This window comes from Histoplasma capsulatum (genome assembly GCF_000150115.1).
Source record: "Histoplasma capsulatum G186AR genomic scaffold supercont2.10, whole genome shotgun sequence".
Classification (NCBI taxonomy): Eukaryota; Fungi; Ascomycota; class Eurotiomycetes; order Onygenales; family Ajellomycetaceae; genus Histoplasma; species Histoplasma capsulatum.
In genome coordinates, this window is record NW_025544810.1 from 158,392 (window position 1) to 175,441 (window position 17,050).

The window sequence follows — 17,050 nt, forward strand, 5'->3', positions numbered from 1 at the left end:
GATGCAATAGACGAAAACCCAGAACTTCGTAAATCACTGCAATAGGGGCATAATATAGCTCGTCAAAGGGGCCGTGAGAATCTCATGTCTCAATTCATTTTCCCACGACGGCAGCTTTGGCGTTTCCGCCGTCAGCGTGAGGAAGGATAGGAGGGTGTCATTCAGCCGCTCCCAAGACGACCTCCCCAGCCGCTTCGCAATTTTAAGCATTCTCCCAACAAACCAGGGGCGTTCAGAGGGTACAGGTGCAGCGGCGGGCGTTGCAGACTTTCGCAAGGGCAGACCTAAGGGCTCAGAGTCATCACTAACTAAGCCAAAAGAGTCGTCGCATGCGAGTAGGATTTGCAGAAGGGCTTCCACAGAGCTGCTGACATCGACTTCGCTTGTTAGAAGCTTGGTTTGTAGTCCATTCAGGAAGGTTTCGACTTTGTGAGGCAGATTGCGGTAGTCCCACAGGGCAACATTGATTGTCATCAACGCTGCAAGGCGGGATATTATCTGTTTTCTCTCACCAGGGATCGAGTAGCGAATTCCGGGAGGAGAGGAGAGGATTCGAAACAACAGGGTGTCTGGTTGAAAGGCCGAATACCGGTTGGGAATTAGCGGGCTGAAGAGCGCGTGTGAAGATTTTTGGGTGAGAGAGAGCCGCTCGCAGCGGTGGAGGAAGGAAAGGAATTCTTCACATTGAGTATGGATTTCGTCAAGGGGCGTAAACAATTGGTCTCCAATACTTAACGTTTGATCCGAGGGGTTGGGGTTCTGGTTCTGGACGTACGCAGGGATATGTACATAAAAAAATGATGGTCCCTTGGTTTCGTAACCTGCGAGGATATAATCCTGCCAGTTGATTAACATGACCATTCTTTGATTCTGTTGAAATGCGGCTGGTCCTCCCCTGGCACGGATCATCTGCATTGCGGCACGCATATGGATCCAGCTGATTGGTTTGCGCTCTGGACGAGGGTCAAAATCTTCCACTGCAGCGCAGCTGAGGGTTGCAGAGATGGCGGCATCCGAAATATCTGCAGGATGCTTCTCGAAATGTTTTCGCAACATCTCTATTCCACGTCCACGGTGGGTAAGAGCCGCACGCGTTTCTGACAGGCCTTTTACCCACGCTTGCGTATTTGCGGCATGCACGAGGATGGTATTTTGGAAAGTAATATCTCCCTTCATAGCTTCTGGTATGAACACTTGCAAATACCAATTATGAGCATTTGGCGATCTTGTATGGAACCCGTATGAACATGATGGCATAACATTAGCATAGAAATCGAACAGAATCTTCCCTTCTTCGTCAAGCGAAATTGGTAAACTATCAAAGGGATCAGTTCGCGCCGCACTTAGGTGTGTCTGCGGAGCGGGTGACAGCCACCTGGGTGATGAATAGGTAGAGGAGGACCATGTGGACAAACCACACGACTCAGATGATCCGCTATTGCTTTGAAATCCGGGATAATTTGCTTCAGACTGATACTCATCACCCAAGGGCCCATACCAAAAAGGTGGCAGTCCCGAAGGTCCTGGGTCTGCGAATGGTCCCAATGAAGAAGATATTCCCCAGTTATCATAATAATCAGCATCAAGGCCGAGTCCAGTGTCATCAGCGTTCTCCAAGCCTTGATATTCCCCGTATTTACCAGGGTCAGGGTCTAGCGAGTGCGGTAGCCGATGCACCAGCTGAAAATCCCGATCTACCACCAGACGATGCCCTTCACCATCGCTGAGGGTATTCGCAGGTCCAAGACGCTTTTTGCCTTTCCGGTCACTTGGGACTTGTGTTCGTTCTCTGGCACATGTTACATGTCGTTTTCCACGCTGTGTCTTAGTTTCCCCACTGGTGTCTATATCTGCATCGTCTTCAACATCAGTGTCAAGGCGTTGTTGCTGTTGCCATTTTTTCTGACGCGCATATTCTAGCATGACATGACGTTTGACACTAGCCAAACTCTCAGGGTTGTTTGCGGATGCGTCGATAAACTTATACCGCAAGGGCGGATTGGAGGCACGAACTGCTGGAGGAGCTGTAGAACGCAAGGGCTCCTTCGCGGGTTCAGACATGGCAACTGGGATTCCCGAAGGATGTGATGCAGTGAGCTCTCATTAGGTTGAAAGGTTGATTTTCGGAACCAGCTTCGAGGCGGGGAAAGGCTGGATGGGACGCAACAAACAAAGTAGGAGTAAAAAGCAAATATAGAATTGCCCTTCAAGCGGTGCGATGGATCTAGCAATACTGGTCGTTCATGGTAGAGGACAATAACATGATGCCCCTGGATAATATGCTTCTACTGTTCGTCTTCTGAAGCCACGATCAGATTTGTTCGTCTGGTCAATAGCTCGAGGTTACCCCAAAAGGCACATATTGTGGCGGACGTAAAGCTTGCGAAAACAGAATTTTCTGCCACCCCCTGAAAAGTAGTAGCAAAACACCGCAAAAATAACCAAAATATCCACGTATCTCTAGAATCATTCAAATATCATCCAATTCATTCAAATACGCACCTTTATCATCAAATACGCACCTTTATCATCAAATCTGCCAATATGCCCCCCCAGCTCAGCGAATTTACCACCAATGAGATCGTACGCCTTCTAAACGATGGTTATATGCCTGCTCAGATTGCGCGGACCATTGAGTGCCATCTGGCCACTGTATATCGAATCCAACGAAATATTCGCTGCTTTGGAACTGCTAGAAGTCCTCGTTCAACATGGGGTGTAAAGCCAAAGATCACACCGGATATCTTGTCAGGTTTGGAGGATTTTTTTGAGGCATATCCAACTGCATATCGCGATGAGGCTGTCTGCTTTGTGAAGGATGAATTTGATGTTGATATCCACCCTCGATCGATATCTAGATTGTTGAAGAAACTGAATTTGACACGGAAAAAGGTGATTAATTATTGCAATTGTCACTTATAGAACCTGCTAATCCGTCAGTTCTATTTGATATAGGTTGAACCCGTGGCCACTCAACGCGACGAAGAACTTCGAGCTGAATGGCGTATTCAAGTTACTCAGTATCAACCTGATCAACTTATATTTTTAGATGAGAGTGCTGCGAATGAACGTACTGCAGATCGACGATATGGATGGTCAAGCAGAGGATTCCCTTGTCGCATTAGAAGGCCCTGTAAACGATCTCGCAGATGGTCAATCTTACCTGCGATAAGTGTCAATGGATATCTTGATTATGATATATATCAGGGGTCCTATAATACAGAGAGGTTCAATGAGTTTGTACGTGTCCGGATACTGCCCAAATGCCAACGAGGTTATCACTACCTAGTGATGGATAATTGCTCTTCTCATCGTTCACAAGCACTGCGAGATCTCTGCAGAGAAGCTGGCATTGGACTTTTATTCTTACCCCCATATTCTCCTGATTATAATCCTATAGAGGAGTCATTTCACGCGTTGAAAGAATGGATTAGAAGATACAGATGTCAGTTAGAGAATCAGTTTGATGGAGATTTTGAAGCCTTCTTGCATCATGCAGTTGAGAACTTCATGGGAGAAGAAGATGCAAGAGGATATTTCAGATCTGCTCATATAGGATAGTATTGTAAAATCTAGAAAGATTCAGATTGCAATTCAATTATGATGATATATAATATCTAAGTTTCAAATTCAGAAGCAGAAGCAGTATGAGGTCTGCTGCCATCACTACAAACAGCAGATAAAGACAATTTAATCTCCTTCAACCGTGACTGCCAGATAGGACTCTTTAACCCATCTCTTATTATCGAGAATATACCCATTCCAATATTCAACTGAACCACCTGCTCATTTGTCATTGTCCGTATATGATCCAGTTCAAATCCTTCATTCTGAATAATGCTCTTTGCAGTTAAAAGAGCTTCTGCTCTTCGAGGTCTCTCTGTCATCAACCAGTTGAAGAACTCATCAATAAACAGATCCGCGTGTTCACCAAACTGAGGGATTGGACTACTTCGAATAGGAGGCAGGTTTGGATTCGACGGCAGATTTGGATTCGACGGCAGGTTTGGATTCGACGGCAGATTTGGATTCGACGGCAGATTTGGATTCGACGGCAGGTTTGGATTCGACGGCAGGTTTGGATTCGATGGCAAGTTTGAATTCAGTCCTCCCATGCCTCCCATTCCTTCCATCATATATTTCATCACCATCACATTGATTATCTCACTTGGAGACACAATATTAGATGAAGAAGGAGTTGAGGGAGGGAAGATAACTGCTGGCATCTGAGGTGTCTGTATAGAAGGGTTAGAAGCAGAGATAGGTTCGCTTTTTCGTTCCTTCTTCTCCTTTCTATCCATTAATCTTTTTGTCATCTTTCTTGACGGATTTTTAACTGTTGCATGTCCACGTTCAACATCATCTATCCAACTGGCAATCTCACTACTCAGGAGTTGAATATGAGTATCATCAAAAGCCATCCAACAAGTGCCCTGCTCAAAGTTATGACAATTCATCTTTTGACAACGCCAGTGAGCAGTTATCTCACGCCCAATCCGCAAAGAATCGCGCTCATTTGACCGTCGATTTCGAGCCTCCTTCAGCTGCTGGCTAGTGGCCGTGGATCTTGTACGCGTAGGCGGCAGCTTTTCGTCATCGGATATTTCATGAATTCGAGGGGATTTGGCAGGACGATAGAGAGGGGATTTGGCAGGTGGTGAGATTACTTCTTCTTTGACATCTAATGCTCTTTTTGATGCCAATGTCTGGGTTGTTAATTGTGAATCCGACACTCCAATGAAAGCTGCAGGACCGCGTATTACAGAGGTGTTTGAGGATAGAGTTGAGATATCAAGAAGATTAAAAGAGGTGGTAATCTCGATGCTAAATCCGCTCATCTTCTCCTTATATAACTCCTTCAAAAGAGTGATAATCTCTCTCCAATCTGTCTCCTTCTCAAGGGTGATTTTGATTGAAGATCCACGTTTGTTTGATGAGATGACTGCTATACAATTTGCAACTTCTATCTCCTTGCAGTTCTGCTTCATAACATACTCTTCAGCTATTCTTTTTGCAGTATATTGAATACGATAGAAGCTGACAGTCATATCATTTGTTGTGACATTCCGTAACTTGATCTTTATAGGCTCCTTTATCCCATTGATAATCACCCGTTCATACAGCCTGAATGAGATCTCGGGCTCAGGGGTAGGTGTTCGCAGAAATCGAGGATCTTCTGACTGTGTCTCCTCCTCCTCCTCCTCCTCCTCCTCCTTCTCATCATCAGTTGGATTCTTGTCATTATCCGGAACATCCGGAACAGGCGGTTTGGGCAGACGAAGGCGCAGGGTAGTTGGAGTCCTTTTACGAGCTTGCGAGGCAGTAGAACGGTGGGTGTTGCGGGGCATATTGGCAGATTTGATGATAAAGGTGCGTATTTGATGATAAAGGTGCGTATTTGAATGAATTGGATGATATTTGAATGATTCTAGAGATACGTGGATATTTTGGTTATTTTTGCGGTGTTTTGCTACTACTTTTCAGGGGGTGGCAGAAAATTCTGTTTTCGCAAGCTTTACGTCCGCCACAATACTTGATAAGACCCCTGCTAGCCAGCTACACTGAGGTGCCTTGAAACCTTCAATTCTGAATTTCTACTTTGACTGGTCTGGCGGATGGGGGATCTGCGGCGGCCAGTGGGCGCAGGCGCAGTGAGAGAACGGCGCATCTCGCCATGCAGAAAGTGTTGGTGATTCTGCCAACCTCATGGGCACTTGGACTTCATCATGTATTTCCCACTCGGCACTGTCTTCTTTTGCCTCCCGCCGTGTTCGTGTGGCGTCTGAGTACGCAGTAGTTTGGAGTCGTTGTTCGAAAAACCGCGCCGGACCTCGCCAAGGTTCATGATTAAAGTTAAGCGACGGTCGTGATTTTCAGAGCTCTGAGACCAACCTCCGCAACCCATCCCCATCCCCATCCTGCTCGCCGAACACAGCTCCAGACACTCTGCCAGTTTCTCCCCAGTTCAAGCTCATTTTTCGTCCGTCTCCCAGTGGGCAAGTTGGCCCCCTCGTCGCGACGCATTACTGCTAGCTGGCGGCGGCGGTTACTCACTTGGCGAACCCAAGCAAGCTTGTATGCCTCCTGCAGCCTCTGTACGAGCAATCTGAATCCACGGTCCTCCGGCAAACCAACTCTCAGCGTACAATCCACACGGACTTTCTCAGCGTACAACGCCGCTCAGGGTCTCTGAATCCAGGATTACCAATCTTTTTAGTCAAGGCGTCTTCGGCATTCGATTGACACCGGAACTTAGGCGCGTTTTAGAGCTGCTTGTTGCGTCGAACCTTCCTCGAACCACCAACCTTCCAGAGATGCACGCGGCATAACATTAGGCCTTACACGCCCTAGAAAAGCATCCACCATGTTCCACGTTGGCTTCCTTTACAAGATAAACGAATTCCGTTAGGCAAACCTGAACCCTCCCCATAATCCTACTTTCTTTCCTCAATAAATTTCTCAGTCGCGTCCATCTCGTGCGCAGAGAGGACTCAGCTTGCAATATCAGCCTCCTATATTAGGGACGCTGGTGACATGGGACTCCTCCCAAGTGAGGCTGCAACCATGCTTACAGACCTGGATGTTAATCCTTATGAGACGAATGCAGAAAAGTTACCCCCATCCGACCGGTTTCTAGCTCGACATCCTCACTATGGCCGCTACCGTCCTAGCTCTAACGATTTCGAACCGGACCCAATTCACTGCAACTCTAATGACGATGAGTCACTTCGCTACTGGGAAGCAGTTCTAGCCAGGTGTGATGAGAAAACGCGTATCAACACTCTAGCAGCTGGTAAGAGAGACACTTTTGCATTGGGGAGCGTGATAGTGAAAAGTGACCACAATTCTACGGAGCCAACTGGGGACTATAGCGTCGCCGATGAAAACGAAATTTATGCTATTAAGATAGCAGAGAAGATTCTTCCAGATATACAGTTACCAGAGATATATCTTAGAACTAAACTTAATGGTCGCGATGTGCTTGTTCAGTCCCGCATCCCTGGGGTTTCGTTGGAAGTTGCGTGGCCCTACCTCACCAGAAAGCAAAAGGAAAACTTCAAGAAGCAAGCACGAAATATAATACAACGAATTAATAGCGTCAATGATGGTCGTAGCAGTCCGTCTTACGTTGTCAAGGGAAACAGGCCCAAGGAGGAACACCGGCTGCAACAGGCTGAATACGACATCCTTTTCGGTCCTGCCTCCGATTCGAATCAGAACCTATCTTTCACTAATAATAATATGGTTCCTGCCAATATCATTGTAGATAAAGATACGATCGTCGGGATTATTGGGTGGTATAGCGCCGGTTACTTCGGTTGGGATCGAGCCAAAAATATTCATCATAAAATCCGATGCCTTGACTCTGCCGATGTCTCCTCTGACGGTGGTGTATCGATACCAGATGCGTTTTGGCGTGACCTTTACGATATTTCAGTCGACCATTCCGCCTCAAGAAACCTCGACTTGAAATCCGAGATCAAAATTGAGCCTCCCAGTCTGAGCCTAGAATCTATCCCTAACGGTTCAGCAGCTGATATCCCGGTGCTAACGAAGGAGCCATGGACACCCAGGAAAATAACAGACCTTAAATGTGAATCTATGTCCCGTGCTTCCTCCACAGAACGTTCGTCCCCAGTGACATCCACCAAACCCCTGGACTCTAGCCCGGGTCCGAGTACGAAGAAAAGAGCTGTGTCATCTACGAAAAAAGGAAATCCTACAAGAAAGCCTGCCGTTAAAAAGCGCAAACTGAATGATACCGAAAGCGTTGATGGTGCTGCTTCGCCACTTCGACGATCAGCAACACCGATATCCTCGCGTGCAAGCAAGGCTCCTGTAAAAAGTCGAAAGCAGAGTTCGTTGTCCGTTGCCGGCTCTCCAGTGCCGGAAACTAAAAAGGCGATAAAAGCTCCCGAATCCCAGCAAGATGTGGATGGGGATGACGTTTACGAGGATGAAGATTCAACGGAGCTGTTTTGTATTTGTCGTAAACCTGACAATCACACTTGGATGATTGGGTGTGATGGCGGATGCGAGGATTGGTTTCATGGGAAATGTGTCAAGATCAATCAATCAGATGCCGATCTGATTGATAAATATATTTGTGAGTACTTCAACAGGGCTTGTCCCTTACTTGGTTGTGAAGTCGGCTTTGTTCAATTTGTAACGCACTGGCTGACATCCACAGGCCCTGCATGTGAAGCAAAAAAAGGAATCCATACGACTTGGAAACGAATGTGTCGTCTCCCAGGTTGCAGACGACCAGCCAGAATTTCAGGGGGGATGGTTCCCAGCAAATACTGTAGTGACGAACACGGTCGAGAGTTTATGCGCCAAAAAGCTTCTCTCTCAAAACAAGGATCAGCGGCTGGGGCTTCGCCTGCTGCAAACACGTCAGCTACAGACAGTCGTTCGCGAGGATCATCAGTAGTAGTTGGAAAACGCCGCCAAAAGGGAGTTCATCGTGATGATACAGAACCAGATGGAGTTCAGCCGGACCCTGGTGTATCTAATCCACGTGATGAGGATGAGGAGGATGAGGAGGACGTTGAGGACGAAGCTGAGACGGAAAATGGGCAAACTGAAGACCTTGGTAGTAGAGGCGGGATCCTTTCTAAGAATGACCTCAAATCTGTGGTCACAGGGGTGGCATCTGCTCAAGAGTTTCGTGAACTGGGCGACAACATCCTACCTCCTTCCGTGACCGAAAAACTAACACCATCCTCTAGCATTCCCTTGGAAGACTCATCATCTAAATTCAGAACCAACACAGTGTCTCAGGATGTTGATCAAATTGACTTTGATCTCGATGCTCATCAGATCCAATTCACCGCCAATGAACGCCAACATATCGACAATCTCCGGCAAAAACGAAGAGAGCTCCGCGGCCAGCTCGAAATGCTCCAAGATCGGGACACCTTCCTTACTCTGATTCGCCAACGTGCAAAAACAATCCTTGAGCACATTCGCCAGGCGGACCCAAAAACCAGCGCATCCTCATGGAAGGATATCTGCGGGTATGACCGTCGCCTGGCATGGTCTGATGACGAGTTCGACGAGTGGAGATTGTCAGAAGAAGGAAAGGAAGCCCTTCACTCTGGGGCCCTCAAAGCTGCTGATCCGGAACCTGATGGTTTTGGGGACATTGAGATGCAAGATGCGGATAGGGACGATATGACTGTTGATAGGATCGCTCGCGGAGTTTGTATCAAGAAACGCTGTGAGAGACATAGGCAGTGGGTTAAAGTGCAGCAGCAAGATATTCAACACGAGGAGAGAGTTGCTAGGGAGGAGCTGGAGAAATGTGAGAAGGATACGAAGGATGTTATTGGCCGGATTGTCTTGCGGGCATATGGAGAATGAGGATGGCAGCAATCCCAAAATTTCTCCAGTTACGTCGGCGGCTACCACCGGCAATAAAAATGGAGATCAGAATATTACGGTTAAGGGATAAGGTTGAACTTCATGTCTCTATGAATCAAATTATATTTGTTTCTTAGAGGAAATGAAGCGAAACTCTTAGGTTCTGTTTGTTTATGATTTTCTCCGAAGACATTAACGATGCCACGAGCTGATGATTTCGGTTGTTTATATTCATATCCCATGTGGCGAAGGTAGTCTAGTCTGGTTTTCTTTCTAGAGAGCCAATACTGTCCTTGCTAATTACAAGTTACTTCGAATGTTGGTGAAGGCGAATATTCTAATATAAAATATCCCATAGATACTTACTTACTCCACTGTGCTTAGCCTACTCAAAATAGGGTGCTAAGCCGCCATATGGTAACAGGCCATGACTACCGTGAATCATTTATTACTATCCAAGAGAAAATTTTGAGTTTGATAAGAATTGGGTTGAAATCATGCCTTCAAAGCAGCTGCAATAGGATACAAGCAAAGCGGTACTGAATTAATAGAGAATTTTACAACTCAAGGGGAACACATGCCTCGCATGGGAAAAAAAACAAAAATTTAAAAAAGAAAAAAAAGATTTGTACAAAATAGAGCAATGGGAAACAACAACATAGCCAAATTACCACCAGAAATCGCCATCACCAGGGCTTGTCAGCACCAGTGGCCATATATCGGTCGTCACTCTTTTGGACGCGCTGAGTGATGTCTCTGGCAGCTGCCCTGCTATCTTCATGATCATAATATCTCGTTATCGCGAAGCCGTATATAATGCCATCAACATGCGCTTTGTCCAACAGCTGTCCCACACGCTCGCCGTCACCAACCCGGCTCGTCCAGCCAAACACTCTCTTAACGTCACCCTTGTCCCGAGCTTTCGCACCGTTTCTCAACCCAGCGCAGGTATTGTATCCCTTCTCTTTGCAATTTCCAAACCCAGTCTCAAGTTGAGTGTACCCATAATCCATAACCCTCTGCTGAGGTTTTACTCCCCGCCCTTTCTTCTTATAGACATTCAAGACATTTTCCACCTCGCCGCTCAGGCATACTGCCTCGCCAGCCTTCAGGTTTCCTTGAATATAGTTGAAACCAGCAGAATCCGTCGCGCCTGCCCCAAAGAATCCGTAGAGAATGCGCACACCGGCGGGATTCAGGATCTTCTGCGCCAATTCCTGCAATGAATTCATGGAGCATTTGTCCTTGGGCTTGCATTTGCTGGGATCCAAAACGTCCTTGTTGCAGGTTGCGCCGGAGCACATGTCGGGCGTTTTGAGGTCCAGCCAGACGAATGCGATGTTCTTACTCTCCTTGGCGACAGCTTTGAACATGTCCTCCAAGGAGTCGCCCCATGACCGGCCTCTTATGTCGTGGTCGGCCCACCACCCCTCTTTGTAAGCCGCAATGTCAATCTCGACTGAATTGGCGCCGTTCTTAATGGCATCTTTGAGGCCCTTTCTGTCCAGGACCATATGAGCGATGGCGTATGTTGGTCTTTTATTAGCTTGCTTGCTAACTCCAGCCTTGGTTGGACAAGCGAAGGTGAGGGGGACTGCTATGAGGATGCAGAGAATTGCGCATATTGTTCGCAACAGGGGCGTCATTCTGGCTCAAGCAAGTTCACAATTTCTATAGGGAAAATAAGTGCGTTTCAACCTTGAGGAGGAAACCGCGTAGGTGGTGTTGTTTCCTCGGGTATTCAACCGTCTGGGGCGAAGAGGGTCTTTATAAGATTTCATATTGAGGAGAACAGTCAATTTATGGGGCGGCAAAACAGGAGAAAATACGATAGTGCCTGCAAATCCCTGCTCATCAATCATCATCTTCTCAAAATACCTAATCGTCATTCTTCCAACCTTGTTTATGCGGAGACATAGGCGGAACCTATCAAGATCACCGAGTCGTCAATCCAAGGCGTGGCGTGGTCAATTCGAAACTTGTTGAAGTAGCTGCGAGCTGAAGCAAATGACAGATCGTCCCCATGCGACTGCTCACTCTGCGGATGCTTACTGTTTCAAAAGAGGATCTAGTCCCAATCAGCAGCTTCGTTTGGTTGCCGATCTCTATTTATATCTCAATGCTGTACTAGTCGGCGCCTTATTTAATATTGCAGGGATGGCCCTCTATTAAATCGCTCTATATCAAATGCTTCGCGATGCGTATCTTTCCGAGCCTATCATTCCAAACGCGAAAGGCGACGGGTGAAGTTTGAAAATAAGCGATTGAGTTGTGTTGATCATCACACATAAAGTTTTACCTTATTTTGACTCAAAATTCATAGTCCACACAATATAATCTATCAAAAGAAAACATGGTGGAGGTTGGTTCATTTTAAGTATCCAGCGGGCGCAGCACTGCTTAAATAGGAGGGGTCACGTGGCATTCTAGTGAGCGATAACTAGGGGATGCCAACAAAACAAAAAATAATCGTCGGATAATTAGAATTCAAAGTGAGAAATTCTCTCATTATAATCCTTCATCAGTCAATATTTTTGCAGGTCAGTTTCTGTCATGGCCGGCTGGGTTATTCGTTGGAGAACGAAATGACAGGACCTAGCCAAAGCCGTGTCGTATCCGGAACAAGCCTTCACTAGTAGTTATAAGAAGTGCCTACTATGTAGTAAGGTGGATAGGCACTTAAATCTGAGGATCACTTCAAGAGACCTGAGACCCCGATTTCCTTATCCTGGTCAAGTCTATGGTTAATGTTAGGGTTATTTTGGCCGAATGCAGTTGGACAATAGTCAGTAGGGCAGTATTGTCATGTCATAAGATTAGCAAGAGGTTCAAAAGAGGATGTTTGTTGATATTGGCGATGGGGACCAAGTTGTGAGTGCACTATGTCGTAGAGAGTACTCTCTGGTTAGCATGGGCGCTTCTAATTTCTCACCGGTTTTCCCACACAAATCAACCCTGCATTCTATGATGTCCACCCCTGAGATCTTTTCGGCAAATTAGACACTTCGGACCTCGGCAAGCTGGAATGTTATGAACCGATTCCTTCATCATTCGCAACACTACAAAGGGACCGTGTGAACATTATCCATCTTCCATGGCATGTTGAGACAAATACTGCGTGATTCTTGAAAAGGAAGCACTCTTAACACTCAGGACAGATTCACTGGGTCTTGTTGCGTATCATCCTTTTGGTGCAATAGAACTTGAATAACAAATGGATGGAATTTTTCCCGTATATAAGGTTCTAATTATTGTTGTTTCCTAGCGCAGGTCTCTGAAACCGTGCTGGAAATGTTTCGGGGACCATCTCAGGAACAATTTGCTAAATATGGTCATACTCAGCTTAGCTCTAAACGGCGGCCATTGATATAGCAGATGATATACCATGACGTAGAATGGGCCAAAGAGAAGAATAATAAGGGAGCAAAGTTTGGCAGAAAGTGGGCTAATAGTGTATTCATCTATGAAGAACAAAGCAATAGATCAGAGATGTGCCAGTCACTGGTCCACACTAAGAAGAACAGACTGAATTTGACAAAGCTGGAGGATTCCATCAAGGTCAAGGTGCTTCTTCTTTCATTTCTCTGAAACATTGGTATCATCATTAACATCACAAAGCTGGAGCATATATGCATCTAGGCAATTTGGATGAAGATATTCAAGTTGGAATATGGCAAGCCCTCGGTGCTGTGTGTGAGATTTAAGAGATCACAGACATAAGTACGTCTATTTAAGAGACAAGAAACAAAGAATGATTAATCCCTCTGCCGATGAAATGGTAGTAGATGTGGGCTAGAGTGCAGGGATAATAAAAAGGCCATGGCTTAACCAACCTGGTGGTACTGGGCTCTGTACGAACTGCGCTGTTGTGTTTGCCTGAGCAATTCTGGGGCAAGGCCCTTGAGGGCTAGCTGTCATAGCCTCTGACTGCATGGAGCCTGAGAAAAAAAAAATACGAAGAACAACAACAACTACTATTATGTGCTTCCAAAATCCAAGTAACTGCAAGGGTATCATCTTTGCCATTTCACTCGTTGGATGCGCTTTTGTTGCTGTATATGGACATGGTGTCTGCGTATCTGAGAGATAGTGTCCACTCATCGCTCCAGCAGATTATAAGAGGCACGTGATATATAAGCCCTAACCCATCTCTGATCGATATCAACAACCACCTCCTCATAAATCTGCAAGAGTATGAAGTACATAGTAGAAAGTTCTTGACCCATTCCTGAAATTGGAATAAAAAGGCCACTCAATCGGCAAAATTCTACAAAGTACATTTTGTCGCAGATCTTTACAGCGTAGCCCGGACGGAGGGTTAACTACTGCAAAGTGAAAGTCCAAGCTTGACCGTTATTCTCCTATTTGAAAATGATCCTAGCTACTCTGCTTGGCTCCCCCAAACCCAGTGCGTAGGGACACCAAATATCTGAGTAGCCATTTTGCTGGTTGCGGGTTTGCGCAATACTTAATAACAGGATTTTAACCATCGATTTTTTCATGAAAGAGATTACGCTACTAAACCCTTGCTTTTCTTGGTGGGAGAGGGGGCATCACATTATAAATTAACAATCACCGCCCTGATTTCCTGAGCAAAATGGAGGAATTCCCCCACATATATGGCTATAATCTTTTTCTTATTCGGAACCTCAAAGCAGAAACCTTGTCGAGTCGACATGGTGATAACAGCGACTTTGAAATTCAACAAAATCACGTTATTATTGTAATCCCCGATCGTCAAAAATCACACCACCGTCCAACTTCAGTCCCGACCCTATGCTTCGCCACTTCAATGATCATATTTTTCTGCATTTGGGAAACTAAAAGATGCACGTCACAGCCTTGGTCGAGCGACCGCGTCAAGACAGAGAAGTAGGAAAGGGTTGGTGACGCTTTCGAGAGCCTCGAGATGTTGGAAAATATGGAACATACGGGAGGCTCTAGGCAATATTGTTGTCGTTGCAGCTGACCAGCACCTGTATCATCTGCTGGAGTGAGAGCGGCCTCCTGAGCTGAGGCCGATTGAGGAGGGTGCTGTAAAGCGATAGAATTAACAATGATAACGCAGAGAAACGAAGCGTACGTTCGTGATAATACAGTGAGTGTCCGTAATAATGGGACAAGGCGGGCATGGCCTGCCACGGGGTTGGAGGTGCGAATGGTCTCTTCGAGTGATTGATCTATGCCCTCGATAAGGAGGAGGGCGGGAGCGGAGTTGTACCCTTTTCCTTTGTTTCCAGGTTGGTTTTGCCGTTGCTGGAGCTCGAATAGTATATTCGATATCTGAGATACAGCTTCAAGCAGTTCGTCAAAATCATATACACGACGTGTTTGGATATTATCTAGGATAGTTTCGAGGTCTTCTGGTGAGCGGTCTGGCGATCGTTGCTGGAGAGAAAAAAACAATGCTTGACGCGACAAGGGTCGTGAGTCAAAATACTGTATCACAAATGCCCTTGGGAAGTCTTTGTCGACGGGGTATTTGCAGAGAAGAGTGGTTAGGATATGTTGCGAAAACTAACTGGCTGTCAGCATCTCCCATATACATAACATGTTTTTCACTTTTTTTACAAGGCGATAGACAGCCATTAAAAAAACAAAAAGGGAGAAAATGTCAGAAGGAAATGGGCACCAACTTCATCAACCCAATATCGGATATCATCTCCTGTTCCTTCTCGCGAGCCGTTCGCATTGGTGGGCTGGAGCCCAGATATCCCAATGACACTACCACAGCTCAGAACAGACCTGCCCGGCATGAGTGAAACCCCTTCTTCTATGTCTCTGGTCAAGTCCCATGGATCACTCTCCACCATTCCACGTCGCTCGCGAACTGAATTATCATTGCTGTTCTTTTGTAATGACGAGTCTAACAGGGTAGAGGCGAGGATTGGTGGAGCTGCCGCGGACAAGCCAGTCATTACTGTGTACCTGTGTATACTAATATGTCGCACTCTCCCGCCTTTGGAACTTAGGCTCTCGCAAAGATAGAATAATTCAAGCAGAGATCAGGTTGAGCTAATCTTTCGTTGATCGAACCTTTGTTGTTGCGCTTAACTCGATGTTTAGTACACACAAATTTGGGTCACATTAACCTGTAACTTTTCCTGACGGCCGTCACGCCTCAGTTCGCCTGTCGTCGTGAGCAATCTTTTGAATATAAGTACTTATTCCTCCAACACCCATATACCTTGGATCTAAGCATTCTAATAACCTTGCTTGAATATGTTCCTCGTCATTGATTTGTTGTTTCTGCATTCCCCCCTTTTTTAGGTCAAAACCCCGCAGTCCCCCACTCCTACGCGCTTCTTAAGCAATTGGATTACCGAGAAAGTTTTGTCCAGGAAATCTTCCAGCAAGCATATTATGCGATGATACTTTATTACGTTTATCTTCACTGAACTTTCAATAAAACCCTTATCTGGCAATTGTTTTCTATTTATAGCCAGTTCGATCACAATATATAATCATAGCAGTTGAGCTGTATACATCAAAATCAGGAGGTATATCGTGACCAAAACCTCCCCATATTAAACAGTATGAGTCCCACGGCAGTTTCAGAAATCACGCTTCCTGTGAACAACCCGGTTGCAAAGTCCAAGGGAGATCAGCAGCAGCAAGAGCAAAAGCCACATGTCTACGGAGGGGAAGGCTTAACAGCCCTTCAAGCCCTGTCTCATGGCGGAATTGCCATTCCCGGTATGTATATATATATAAAACTACTAGTATTACTTATCCTTCGACTATCAAAAATGAACCACTTCCCTTTCCCAACCTACATATCCCTATATATCAAGCACAAACCTAACCAAAACGCTCCCCAGGAATCCCCAGCTTCACCTCTCAGGAGCTAAAACGCCATTGGCAACTCGAGCACATGGCAGGGGCCTTCCGCATCTGGGCCCGTCATGGCTACACAGAGGGGATGTCCGGCCACATCAGTGTCCGGGACCCCGAACACACCAACGCTTTCTGGACAAACCCTCTAGCCGTGCACTTTGGCATGCTAAAAGCCAGCGACATGATCCTCGTGGATCTTAGCGGGAACGTCATCGGCGGTAACCGCTCGCGGCCCGCCAACGCAGCCGGCTTCCTCATTCATGCTGCCGTGCATAAGGCACGCGAGGACGTTAATGCCGTCTGCCATGCACATACCATCTATGGGAAGGCGTGGTCATCGTTTGCACGCCCGCTGGAGATGCTGAATCAGGACGCGTGCAAATTCTTCCGTGCACATAGCGTGTATGAGTCTTATGGAGGGGTGGTGTTGGCCGCGGAGGAAGGGGACTTAATTGCCAAGGCTTTGGGGAATAGCAAGGGGTGTATTTTGATGAACCATGGGTTGCTGACGGTCGGGGGAACGGTGGACGAGGCGGCATATTTGTTTGGGCTGATGGAAAGGAGTTGTCAGATTCAGTTGTTGGCCGAGTCAGCCAGTGCGAATGGGTGTAAGAAAATACTGATTTCGGATGAGGAAGCGGCGTATAATTTCAAGATGGAGAGTGATCCGGAGTCTCTGTATTGTGAGTTTCAACCTGATTATGAGTATGAGGATATGTTATGCAGTGGGGCATTTAAGAATTAATAGTGGTCGTATAGAACCAGCCATTTAATAGGAGATATGAAAATATTAAAGAATAAATTATTATCTATTCCATCCCATCTATATAATTCTATAAAAACTATT

General features: G+C 46.2%; 6 protein-coding genes across 6 annotated transcripts; 3 read left to right on the forward strand and 3 right to left on the reverse strand.

The window, feature by feature from the left end:
* Positions 1–33: 33 nt before the first annotated feature.
* HCBG_06702 (sigma-70 region 2 family protein) lies at positions 34–2,061 on the reverse strand (the record flags this gene model as incomplete). Its single annotated transcript, XM_045433751.1, has 1 exon — positions 34–2,061. The coding sequence occupies one exon, from the start codon at positions 2,059–2,061 to the stop codon at positions 34–36; it is 2,028 nt and encodes a 675-aa protein (XP_045285232.1).
* Positions 2,062–5,706: 3,645 nt separating this feature from the next.
* HCBG_06703 (uncharacterized protein) lies at positions 5,707–6,193 on the forward strand (the record flags this gene model as incomplete). Its single annotated transcript, XM_045433752.1, has 2 exons — positions 5,707–5,786; positions 5,878–6,193. The coding sequence occupies 2 exons, from the start codon at positions 5,707–5,709 to the stop codon at positions 6,191–6,193; spliced, it is 396 nt and encodes a 131-aa protein (XP_045285233.1).
* Positions 6,194–6,564: 371 nt separating this feature from the next.
* On the forward strand, positions 6,565–9,974 carry HCBG_06704 (uncharacterized protein; the record flags this gene model as incomplete). The annotated part of the gene is made up of 2 exons (XM_045433753.1): positions 6,565–8,107; positions 8,207–9,974. The coding sequence occupies 2 exons, from the start codon at positions 6,565–6,567 to the stop codon at positions 9,364–9,366; spliced, it is 2,703 nt and encodes a 900-aa protein (XP_045285234.1).
* Positions 9,975–10,052: 78 nt separating this feature from the next.
* On the reverse strand, positions 10,053–11,012 carry HCBG_06705 (phospholipase D; the record flags this gene model as incomplete). Its single annotated transcript, XM_045433754.1, has 1 exon — positions 10,053–11,012. The coding sequence occupies one exon, from the start codon at positions 11,010–11,012 to the stop codon at positions 10,053–10,055; it is 960 nt and encodes a 319-aa protein (XP_045285235.1).
* Positions 11,013–14,103: 3,091 nt separating this feature from the next.
* HCBG_06706 (uncharacterized protein) lies at positions 14,104–15,391 on the reverse strand (the record flags this gene model as incomplete). The annotated part of the gene is made up of 2 exons (XM_045433755.1): positions 14,104–14,883; positions 15,003–15,391. 2 exons carry the CDS (start codon positions 15,282–15,284, stop codon positions 14,104–14,106), a joined length of 1,062 nt encoding a protein of 353 aa, XP_045285236.1.
* A 511-nt stretch (positions 15,392–15,902) lies between these two features.
* On the forward strand, positions 15,903–16,948 carry HCBG_06707 (aldolase; the record flags this gene model as incomplete). The annotated part of the gene is made up of 2 exons (XM_045433756.1): positions 15,903–16,062; positions 16,188–16,948. 2 exons carry the CDS (start codon positions 15,903–15,905, stop codon positions 16,946–16,948), a joined length of 921 nt encoding a protein of 306 aa, XP_045285237.1.
* Positions 16,949–17,050: the final 102 nt, after the last annotated feature.